The 12,827-nt window shown below is 41.4% G+C and overlaps 1 protein-coding gene across 1 annotated transcript in view; it reads right to left on the bottom strand.

Annotated features, from left to right (window-relative positions):
- Positions 1-343: 343 nt before the first annotated feature.
- slit3 (slit homolog 3 (Drosophila)) overlaps positions 344-12,827 on the bottom strand; it is a 713,397-nt gene continuing 700,913 nt past the window's right edge. Inside the window, exons 35-38 of the mRNA XM_034181986.1 lie at positions 12,014-12,147; positions 2,265-2,422; positions 1,652-1,857; positions 344-1,373 (exon numbers count right to left, since the gene is read on the bottom strand). Of these exons, the coding sequence (XP_034037877.1) occupies positions 1,120-1,373; positions 1,652-1,857; positions 2,265-2,422; positions 12,014-12,147 (752 nt within the window). The 3' untranslated portion in view covers positions 344-1,119. The remainder of the gene's footprint in view (positions 1,374-1,651; positions 1,858-2,264; positions 2,423-12,013; positions 12,148-12,827) is intronic.

The raw sequence follows: 12,827 nt of genomic DNA on the forward strand, positions 1-12,827 counted from the left end.
AAATTTTTACAAAATTCCATTTTAATTGACAATGACTAAAACTAAACCAAAATATCCTGTCAAAATTAATACTGGTTTTCTGTTCAGGGGTCTCCAGTTGTGCAATAACCTCACAAAGGGAGGCAAATTCATCTTCTCATCTGCAGTTAACATTTCAAAGTTGAACGTTTTAAAATAAACACCCGTGTATGTAAATGGTTGGCTGATGCAAATAACTATGACAATCTTACATCTTAGGATTGAATATGCATCCATTCTGATGGAAAAGTACTTCCTTAAAAATGCATCATTTTACCAATGTTAATTAGACTGGACATACTTGAATTACATTTAGTCCTTCACGATTAGCCATTATCCGGCAAAGCTCCAAGTGTGATGTACAACAGCAACCCAAAGAACACAACATTAGAACAACCTGTTAAATCGTCTCTGTGGAGAGAGTCTTATCACATGTGAGGATGATGTCCATTAGATAATGAAGCAGGTTTGCAAGGCACGTACAGTATTTTTTAAGCCTCCAAGAGAAGAGGCAGCAGAGGAGTGCCCACCTTTTCCTATCTCGGTGGACCTTAGGATTGCTTCCTGACGGTGACTTTGAAATGACCGCACAGCTCCTCTTCTTTCAGTGTCCAACTCCTCCCACTCATCAACATCATGCAAATACACTTACAAAATATAAAGTTCGTAGGGTTAGAGTATATATTTATATAGATTTATACATACATATAAATTCATATACTTTTAAGGAATGTTAATCTATTTGAGTGTGTATGTTTTTTCCTTACAAGGTACAAAATAGCTTTTCATACTATATAACACATTATATATTCAACATAGCAAAAAACAAACAAACTCAGTCCATTCATCATCTCGAAAGAAAAAAAAATCCATCATAAAAATAAGTTCTATGTTTTATCTCATTTATCTTACAATATATTTTCTCTGTCACAAAACACGCACGTGTCCCATTTTTTTGCTTGTGGATTCTCCCTTCAGGAAATTGGAAGAGGTTGAACTAAATGTGTGAAACTTCTGAAGTGGCGGTGCGACGTTGATGTGTAGAACACACACAATGGCAGCGGTGGGTGTTGCATAACAAACTAACAAATTAGTATGCTGTTACAACGGGCACGTCGAGCACCCACATTCCAGACCGGTTTCCATCTCCTCTGAGTACGAGGTGCCGTCGGTGCATCGGAAAACCACCTTCCTTCTTCGGCTTTTTGTGGTACCGCAACAGACACCAGGGGGTGCTGCAGCTTGGCAGGAGCGTGGGCAATCCATTCGGGGAATCTTAGTTGTGGATATGCACGTTTTCAGGGGGTGATGACGCTTCAGCTGCTCCCTCACCATCTCGCCTTGACAAGTCAGCTCTGGAGATGTGAAAACACAAGTTAGCTTGTTGAAATTAAATTATTCAGAAGATGGTTTTCGCGACGAGGTAAGTAATCTTTGGAAAAAATATTGTTTGTGTACTTTAAGGTTTTGTTTCAAGCTATGTATGCTTTATCGGGATGCATGCAAGATGAGGGGTCAATACTGCAATTAGCCACTAGAGGTGATAGAAACATTTTGGCACAACTGTTGAATTTAATTTGGCACAACCTGTAAGAATACTTGTAGTCTGTGTTTCTATCTGCTTTAATTTTACCTGTGTCACAGGATAATCCAGTGTAACCTGGCTGACAGTGGCAGACAGGTTGTCCTCCTTCTGAGACTTGACACTCCCCATGTCCGCACCGCCGCCCCCTACAGGCTGGAGGCTCCTGCCGTCGATCACAGTACTGACCCTGGAAGCCTTCATTACACTGGCAGCTATAGGACTGACCCTTTGGCACACATGTACCATGAACACACCTGAAACAAAACCAGAAAACAAGTTGGAGGAGGTGAATACAGGCTTTTAGAGATACTATCTGCTCTTAGACTGCCATCAATCAGAAATCAACCAAGATTCAAAGCTACAATTAATAGATTCAATAAGAGATGCACAAATAGTATAGGTATAGCTTAAGAAATACCTTACAGTTTGGGTACACCTAGGCAAATTACACACACACACACACACACACACACACACACACACACACACACACACACACACACACACACACACACACACACACACACACACACACACACACACACACACACACACACACACACACATCAGGGTGTCATTCATATAGATCTTCACCTGAAGGAAATGTGTGCCTTTGTATAAGTGCAGGCAAGTTTATACACATTGCTGCACAGCCTCTTACCTGTTCACCTGACAAGAACTTTGGGTTGTAGTCTGATCGCACAGCGCACCAGTACGTCCAGGAGGGCAGTCACATGTCACCCCCATCTCCCCTCCCTCCCTGCAAGCGCCCTGGGCACACACACTGCAGGAATGACAGCCTGAAAGGACGCCGTCACCCTGGTGACACAGAGCAAGAAAGTTGGGTCTTTTAATGTCTTAAAGTCTTTTAATGCAAACCTTGTTCTAAATTTGACGATGTTTTTCACATGGAAATACATCTGAAAGAAAGGGGTCATCATATTTCCGAGTCTAGAACTGTATATGTCAATACATCCACAACACTAGGTGGCACCAAATACCTGTGAAATGAATGTGCTCCACAAGACTAGGAAAACTTTTTAAGGAAGCAGTTGGACGAAGTCTAAATGTTGCTGGCGAGCGCTCTGTGTGTATGTTTTTTAATCACCGATGCACTGTAAACTTGTTATTAAATTTTTTTTAATGAAATCACAAGGATAAAGCACATCATGTAGAGGGTTTTCTGCCTGAACAAAGGCTATCTGAACACAGTGACGGAGCAACTGAGAAGTTATGATGCACACTTTAAATTGGTGACAGACACAACAGAGTCATCAACCATCTCTCAAGCAGCCAAGAACTATTGTGTGATGAGTGCAATGTTGGAAGATGATAAGCACAAAAAGGCCATCTTCAAAAAAGGTAGTCAGTAAAGCTTGCCATGGATCTAACAGCAGATGCATCCAAATGAATGAGAAAAATAAAGAGGCAGCCCATAAAATGTATGTTGCTAAGGGCCCTGTCCCACTGGCATTTAGTGCCGTGTCCCACTGGGGAGAGGATTAATTGCGCATGAATTGAGTATACAAATTATGGGCATTCATTGTCGTCCGCAACAAAAATTGCCAAAAATGACAAATGTCCCAGTATGAATTACAGATATATTAATAATATACGTGGGCTGTCCATAAAGTATCGGTCCTTTTTATTTTTTTTAAAAACTATATGGATTTCATTCATATGTTTTTACGTCAGGCAAGTTTGAACCCTCGTGCGCATGCGTGAGTTTTTCCACGCCTGTCGGTGACGTCATTCGCCTGTGAGCACGCCTTGGGAAGGAGTGGTCCCGCCTCCTTGTCAGAATTTCATTGTCTGGAAATGGCGGAATGAAAAAGACTTTTTTTCCATCAGATTTTTTTCAGAAGCTCTTAGAAATTGGCACCTGGAAACCATTCGAAAAATTTATCTGGCTTTCAGTGAAAATTTTGCGGACTTCACAGAGAATAAGGACTGTTAACTGTTGCTTTAAGGACCCCTTTAAGGACGCTTGGCGCACCGCGCTCCGAGCTGCGACAACGCTGCACAAAACACCGTATCATTTCTAAACGGATGGCTCTGTGGATACGAGACGTCGTGCGCTCTTTCTCCAGTAATCACAAGAGCTGGACATCAGCCATTTTCCGGCAGATTTCACTTTTAACCAGAGATTTTGTCGTGGAACGCCGCGCGGAGGCTTCGCGCGTCACGACCGATTCGCTTGATGAGCGAGACAAAGAACACCTCCGTTTCGGCGTGTCAGTGGACAAGTTTGGACATGTCTAGCTCTCCACAATTTCTCTGATACTTACTGGACTGGTAAGCATTGAAAGCCGAGCTAGGCATGTCCAAACTTGTCCTCTGACACGCCGAAACGGAGGTGTTCTTTGTCTCGCTCATCAAGCGAATCGGTCGTGACGCGCGAAGCCTCCGCGAGGCGTTCCACAACAAAATCTCTGGTTAAAAGTGAAATCTGCTGGAAAATGGCTGATGTCCAGCTCTTGTGATTACCGGATAAAGAGCGTAAAAACATATGAATGAAATCCATATAGTTTAAAAAAAAATGAAAAGGACCGATACTTTACGGACAGCCCACGTATAGCGAATATATGATGAACAATCACGGTTATATAACGCATGTAGTGAGGAAACTGATCCGACACATTGAGATTATCACGGCAGTATTACGGGTGTATTATGAATGCATTGCGTACGTGTTGCGCGTGCACGGCATCTGCATTGCGGTCATAAAAGAAGCGCACTCGGGCCGTCGGCATCACTATTCACACCAACAATACAGGCTCTGGAGCATTTGCTGGACTTGGACAAGTTGATCACAAAGTGTTGTCATGTGAGGGTTAGGAAGCGGGAGGTGGGAAGCTGCTCGGGGTGTGAGATGGTGTTTTTTTTTCAGCGTGAGTTGTGGGTAAACAGCAACTCTTCCTTTTGTTGGTGTTAAATAAAAGTTCTGGATTGCAGCAGCTATTACGTCTTTGTGGATTTACACAGCCGGACCGACACTGACTGGCAGGTATGTCGCTTTCTGCCACACTTTGGGTTTACGTGACATGTTTGTTATGCATTCACAGATTGTCCGCAAATCAGCTGCAAAGCAGATGTAATAAAAACGCTTTATTCGTGGCCAATCTGTATGCAGTCGCTACAACATATTTTAGTTTGTGATGTGGACATGATGGGCACGATATATATCTGTTTTACACACTGTCCCGGTCTGCTGCCAAGCCGCAAATCCCCGGATATCAGCAGTTAACGGCAGATATACAGTGCATAGAGTGAGTATGTATTGTGTATGAATTGAGTTAAGGGCCCTGTCCCACTGGCATTTAGGAGGATTTGCGTATAGATTGCGCACAAAATTGGCCCATATTCGCCAAACATCCGCAATATCCGTGTAACATGCCTGTATGAGTTGGCCGTCATCCGAACACGCTCGTGATCATCTGCAGAGGCACGCATGTCCACAGCCAGGATTTTTGAGCTGTTCAAAAATCTGAATGCGGATGACATCCGCCTTACATACTCAATACATACTCAATTCATACACAATACATACTCACTCTATGCGCTGTAAATCTGCCGTTAACCGCTGATATTCGCAACTGATGGGGATTTGTGGCTTGACAGCGGACTGGGACAGTGTGTAAAACAGATATATTCCGTGCCCATCATGTCCACATCACAAACTAAAATATGTTGTAGCAAACGCATACAAATTGGCCACAAACAAAGTGTTTTTATTACATCTGCTTTGCAGCTGATCTGCGGACAATCTGTGAATGCATAACAAACACATCACGTAAACCCAAAGTACTATATGTGGCAGAAAGCGACATACCTGCCAGTCAGACATACCTGGCTGTGTAGATCCACAAAGACGTAATAGATGCTGCAATCCAGGACTTTTATTTAACATCAGCAAAAGGAAGAGTTGCTGTTTACCCACAACTCACGCTGAAGTCTGTTTTCTGTGACACTCTCAAAAAACCCCCCCAAAAAAGCAAAACACCGTCTCACACCCCCAGCGGCTTCCCCCTCCCGCTCCCCAAACTCATGAACAGTTAATCCTCGCATGACAACACTCTGATCAACTTGTCCAAGTCCAGCAAAGGCTCCAGAGCCTGTATTGTTGGTGTGAATAGTGATGCCGATGGCCCGAGTGCGCTTCTTTTATGATGGGCAACGCAGATGCCGTGCACGCGCAACACGTGCGCAATGCATTCATAATACACCCGTAATATTGCCGTGATAATCTCAATGTGTCGGATCAGTTTCCTCAGTACATGCGTTATATAACCGTGATTGTTCATCATATATTCTCTATATATTATTAATATATCCGTAATTCATACTGGGACATTTGTTATTTTTGGCCATTTTTGTTGCGGACAACAACGAACGCCCGCAATTTGTGTACTCAATTCATGCGCAATTAATCCTCTCCCAGGTGGGACAGGGCCCTAAGCATTATTACCTCCGTCAACAAAGTTTGTTTGCTTGTTTGTCTGTCTGTGCACAGCCTGTAACCCACAATTTTTCATATATACCGTTATCAAATTTTTACTGAAGATTCATATCCTGATAGGCAAGAACTGATTCAATTATCAAGGTCATAGATCAAAGGTCAAAGTCAGGAAAAAAATCTTAGAAAATTGGAAAAATCCCCATCCTTTAAGACTGAATGAATTCATAACTTTGTCAAAAAAGATCAAATGTCATTCATATTTGAAAGTGTTATGAATGATGGTATCCTTTATAGACTGACAAAGTGTGATCCGAATCTGATCCAGATTACAGATTTTGTGGCTATTTAACTTTGTAAACCCAACTTAATGTATATTTTACATTATATCTTAATCAAACATGTCCCATTCACTCACATATTTGAAAGTGAGGTGCAGACTGGCACTCGCTATCGTCTGACAAAGTTTGATCCAGATCTGATGTGGATTGTGGATTTTGTGGACATTTTACTTTAATATTGAAAAGCCCATTTGGTGTACATTTTGCATTATATCTCAATCAAAAGTGCTTCAATCACTCTCATTTGTGACAATGAGGTGCAAACTGGCACTCTCAATGAATAGACTATGATCCACATCTGATTTGTATTACAGATTTAGTGGATATTTGATTTTAACATTGAAAAGCCCTTTTGATCTACATTTTGTATTATATTTTATCCTATGAAAATCCATTTCTAACTGGACTTTGAGCTTGACAATTTTTTCCAAGGCAAAAATTTATGGAATTGGAATGTAGTGTTGGTGGTGGTTTATGCTCTACGAGTGCAATGCTCTAGTTTTTAATAAAAATGTTGTCTTTATAAAAAGAATATCTGGTGTTCAGAAAATCTGTTTCCCCTAAATGTCTTGAAGGAGTAGGTCATCTTATAATCAGCGTTGTCTTATATTTGGAATAATACCGTAATCACTGTAAATTTCTAAATCGCACATTCAATACATTTCCCATGAGGCTCCATGTGTTGCAATTTATAAGTATATTTGATGGATTCAGATTTTGCAGGGCAAGCTGGGAGTTTGAGTGATGAGAGCTGTGATGTCACACTAGATGTTACAGGCAACTGTCTGCAACAGTTCTTTTGAGCATGGAATAAAAGATGGACAATTTTAACAAGAATTTTTGTCACTTGGGACATTGTCCCTGCCCCAACTCTCAAATGACCTGAAAACAAAGACTGTACAACATGGTTTAGGGGAAGGATACAAAAAGCTATCACAGAGATTTCAGCTGTCAGTTTCCACTGTGAGGAACATAGTGAGGAAATGGAAGACCGCGGGCACAGTACTAGTTAAGGCTCGAAGTGGCAGGCCAAGAAAAATCTCAGATAAGCTGAAGCGATGGATGGTGAGAACAGTCATAGTCAACCCACAGACCTGCTCCAAAGACCGACAACATGATCTTGCTGCAGATAGTGTCTCTGTGCATCTTTCAGCTATACAGCGCACTTTGCACAAGGAGATGCTGTAACACCGAGGAAGACTTTTCTACGTACACGCCACAAACAGAGTTGCTTGAGGTATGCTAAAGCACATTTGGACAAGCCAGCTTCATTTTGCAATAAGGCGCTGTGGACTGATGAAACTAAAATTGAGTTATTTAGACATAACAAGGGGCGGTATGCATGGCAGAAAAAGAACACAGCATTCCAAGAAAAACAGTTGCTACCTACAGTAAAATTTGGAGGTGGTTTTATCATGATGTGGGGCTGTGTGGCCAGTGCAGGTACTGGGAATCTTGTTAAAGTTGAGGGTCACATGGATTCCAGTCAATATCAGCAGATTCTTGAGAACAACATTCATGAATCAGTGACAAAGTTGAAGTTGTGACGGGGCTGGAACTTTCAACAAGACAGTGGCCCTAAACACTGCTCAAAATCTGCTACGGCATTCATGCAGAGGAACAAGTAAAATGTTCTGGAATGGCCATTTCAGTCCCCTGACCTGAATATTACTGAAAATCTTTAGTGTGATTTTAAGCAGGCTGTCCATGCTCGGAAACCAACAAACCTGAGATCTTTTGTAAAGAACAATGGTTCAAAATACCTTCAGCCAGAATCGACTCTCATTGGAAGCTATAGGAAGCGTTTAGAGGCTGTTATTTCTGCAAAAGGAGGATCTACTAAATATTGATGTATTTTTTCTGTTGGTGTGCCCAAATTTATGCACCTGCCTAATTTTGTTTAAAGAATTATTGCACACTTTCTGTAAATCCTATAAACTTCATTTCACTTCTCAAATATCACTGTGTTTATCTGCTATATGATATATCTAACTGAAATTTCCGCTCCAAACAACCAATGATTTATAAAGGAAAATCATGAAAATCATCAGGGGTGCCCAATCTTTTGAATACAACTGTAGATTTCAGTTGGTGTCTTGGCTTTCCATGTTTTTTGCACCTCCCTTTCTTCGGGTGTTCAATAGTTTTTCCCTGTGTCATTTCACATTGTCATACATAATTTAAGGACATCTATGGTTTGGTTTGATTTCATTGTATGTGTGGATTACTTGGGTTGTTATGGACATCTTTTGAAAATGTCATGTCAATAGCACCTTTAGAAATATATTTATGGAGAAAATGATATGTTCAATACTTATTTTACCCACTGTGTGTGTTTGCATATTGGATGACGGATGTTTGACACAGATGTGCACGGAATTTGTTCGTTTCAGGAACTGATATCCATTTAGAGTTTCCAATACTTTCTCAATGGGATATCACATTGAAACTCATTTTTCAACTTCTGTTTTCTTCATCTTCTTATTTTATGGAGCTGGGACTTCCAAACCAGTTGATCTATTGTCATTTTTTTTCTCATATGAATGTAAGTTAACATCTGTAGAGAAAATCACTAAGTGTGGTCGACAAGAAGATGAGTTCTGACTATAAAGAGATATTGTGCTGAAAAGAAGAAAAAAGTATTTTCTGGACTCCTCAACTGGTTTCCACAGCTGTGTTAATGTCAGGTGGCCTGAGTGCTTGTGTCAATACTCCATGTAATATAACTAACATCCAAAATTGTCATCAATCAAAATAAAGCAACAAATCAGTACCATTAATGTTGAAGTAAAGAGGTCGTATTTTATAAAAATCTGTATATAATCCACCTTTAAAAGTGATATATTGTTGAGGTTTCATGGAAAACATCTGCGTATCCCCGGATGGGACCACAGTCCATCACAGGTTACTTCCACAGCCAAGGTCTATACCTATTTAGAGCTGGGTGGACTAGGACAAGGCAGATGAAGCGTCTTGTCCAAGGAGCCAGACAAGCAGCCTGAAGCAGTCACATTTGGAATCAAACCGTGGTCTAGAGGTTAGTCGTTCAGCCATTATGCCACCTGAACTCTGACTGTGTGTAGAAATTTCCTCACTGTAAGTGCTGAAACACCTCATTACCTGAGGCCAAAATATGGCATCGGGTATTGCGAAGCCTTTGCATCTGTCCGTCCGTCTGTCTGCTCAGCATAAGTCCAGTCTTATTACTGCCTGAGTCTTTAAATTCACAGGGAGCATTCTTGGGACACAGACCTTGGACAAGTTCAAAGATGGGTAAACTTAACCTATTCTAAGGGGTCAAAAGGTCACATTCTTCTACACACTTAGCATAACTCCAGTCCTATTACTGTCAGGGTCTTCAAATTCACAGGGAGCATTCATGGGTTACAGACCTTGGACAAGTTCAAAGATGGCTAACCTTGACCTATTCTAAGGGGTGAAAAGGTGACATTCTTTCCACACACGCTTTCATTGATTACATGCTCACACGGTTGAGGGTATTTTAGCATTGCACTATATTTTTATATTTCTGTGACATAAGCAACAGAACTCCATCTATGGATTCCTGCTTGATCTGCAAAATACTCCCACTGAACAAATGTGTGCTGTCTGTGACACGCCCACATTGCCTCTCGCCACCAGGGAATGGGTTTATGAACCAGAGCCATTAGGGTTATTTGAACCTTGGTGCCATCTTGCGAACTGGCCCGTTTGGAAGGTAATCATTGTAATCAAGAAGGCTGTCAGGATAGACAGGGTTTATGCTGAAGAACAAGCTGTTTGTTTATTTGTCTGAGTGTTTGTTTGTTTTCTTATAGATGCAAACCAATTCTTCACGTTAAGACCCATTTTAGTTTTGATAGGAATGCTCTGAAAAGTTCAAACTTCACTGCATGAACTAGAATTGAGCCCATGCCCTGTTGGTGGAAAAGTCCTATAGGAGAAAGGAGATGACGAAGAAGTCTCCTGTCTGAAGAGAGAGAGAGAGAGAGAGACACTGTGGCCAACAGTAGCTGCTTTCACTTTTAGGGATATGCATGGAAAATGTGTTTTCTTTTTAAGAGACAGGAATGTGTGTGCACCCCCTTGAAGGACCTAGAACACTGGTCTGGACTGTTCCGGCCAACTTAAACCCCTCTATTATAGCTTAGAATCAAGCAGATCAACTCCAGTTAAGTTAATATGGCACAAGGATGGAGCTGATTTAACAGTGACACCGTTCACTTCACTCTATCCTGAATGGGACCGTATGCTCTCAGTGCAGTGTTAATTTAACACTGCACCATTAAAGTGTACAATTTGAAGAAATTATGAAGTGTAATTGTTTGCAGTGGCCCTTGCAAACAAATTTACTGAAACAGATAAGGTATGGATATACATTCTCTTGGAGTAGGCGTTGCAAAATATACTCAACAAAAATATAAACGCAACACTTTTGGTTTTGCTCCCATTTTGTATGAGATGAACTCAAAGATCTAAAACTTTTTCCACATACACAATCTCACCATTTCCCTCAAATATTGTTCACAAACCAGTCGAAATCTGTGATAGTGAGCACTTCTCCTTTGCTGAGATAATCCATCCCACCTCACAGGTGTGCCATACCAAGATGCTGATTAGACACCATGATTAGTGCACAGGTGTGCCTTAGACTGCCCACAATAAAAGGCCACTCTGAAAGGTGCAGTTTTGTTTTATTGGGGGGGGATACCAGTCAGTATCTGGTGTGACCACCATTTGCCTCATGCAGTGCAACACATCTCCTTCGCATCATCCATGAAGAGAACACCTCTCCAACGTGCCAAATGCCAGCGAATGTGAGCATTTGCCCACTCAAGTCGGTTACGATGACGAACTGGAATCAGGTCGAGACCCCGATGAGGATGACGAGCATGCAGATCAGGTTCCCTGAGACGGTTTCTGACAGTTTGTGCAGAAATTCTTTGGTTATGCAAACCGATTGTTTCAGCAGCTGTCCGAGTGGCTGGTCTCAGACGATCTTGGAGGTGAACATGCTGGATGTGGAGGTCCTGGGCTGGTGTGGTTACACGTGGTCTGCGGTTGTGAGGCTGGTTGGATGTACTGCCAAATTCTCTGAAACGCCTTTGGAGACAGCTTATGGTAGAGACATGAACATTCAGTACACGAGCAACAGCTCTGGTTGACATTCCTGCTGTCAGCATGCCAACTGCACGCTCCCTCAAATCTTGCGACATCTGTGGCATTGTGCTGTGTGATAAAACTGCACCTTTCAGAGTGGCCTTTTATTGTGGGCAGTCTAAGGCACACCTGTGCACTAATCATGGTGTCTAATCAGCATCTTGATATGGCACACCTGTGAGGTGGGATGGATTATCTCAGCAAAGGAGAAGTGCTCACTATCACAGATTTAGACTGGTTTGTGAACAATATTTGAGAGAAATGGTGATATTGTGTATGTGGAAAAAGTTTTAGATCTTTGAGTTCATCTCATACAAAATGGGAGCAAAACCAAAAGTGTTGCGTTTATATTTTTGTTGAGTGTATATATATATATATATATATATATATATATATATATATATATATATATATATATATATAGCTAAAAATGTACATTTCACTTCCAGTTACCATATCATTGGCCCGGTAACTCAGGTCTTGAGGCTCCCCGTTGATTCGGACATTGTGGATGCAGCCACTAAAAGCCTGAGGGTACCGATCCAGACCAGGACGCAGACTAGAGGCCACAACCTGGGACTGCACGCCTGGAAAAGTATGAAAAGGAAAAAGTTAGGAAGAGGGGTGTAAAAGATGGATTTAGTGAATGAAGTATATTAAAGAAAATAAGAAAATTGAAAGTTAACAATAACAGAGGTGCAATAATTTTTTAACCATTTACTGTAACTCATAAAGAGGAGTTTCTTTAATGTGACTTTCATTTTGTTTCATAGTATTCAAATAAAAGATTTGTAATTGATCAAATTTCATCTAATCTGGAAACAATTTAGAATTTTGATCCATGTGAGCTCAAATTACTGTGACAAGATGCCTTCACACACTTTCTGGGATGATGTCATAAACATCAAACACCGTTTTGGGAAACTGTGAAATACAACATATGTTTTTGTTACCATGATAGAGCCAATGATGTGTGGTATACCCCCAGTTAAGACCAAAAGAAAAAAAAAAACACACACACACACTCATCTTCAACCGCTTAGTCCAATCAAGGGTCGTGGGGGGCTGGAGCCCATCCCAGGAGTCATAGAGTGCGAGGAGGGGTACACCCAGGACAGGACGCCAGTCTGTCGCAGAGCCACAAACAAACACATTCACACCCACTCGCACACCTATGGACAATTTAAAGATTCCAATCCACCTAACCTGCATGTCTTTGGATGTGGAAGGAAACCGGAGCACCCGGAGGAAACCCACGCAAACACGG

This window comes from Thalassophryne amazonica, chromosome 11, assembly GCF_902500255.1.
Source record: "Thalassophryne amazonica chromosome 11, fThaAma1.1, whole genome shotgun sequence".
Classification (NCBI taxonomy): Eukaryota; Metazoa; Chordata; class Actinopteri; order Batrachoidiformes; family Batrachoididae; genus Thalassophryne; species Thalassophryne amazonica.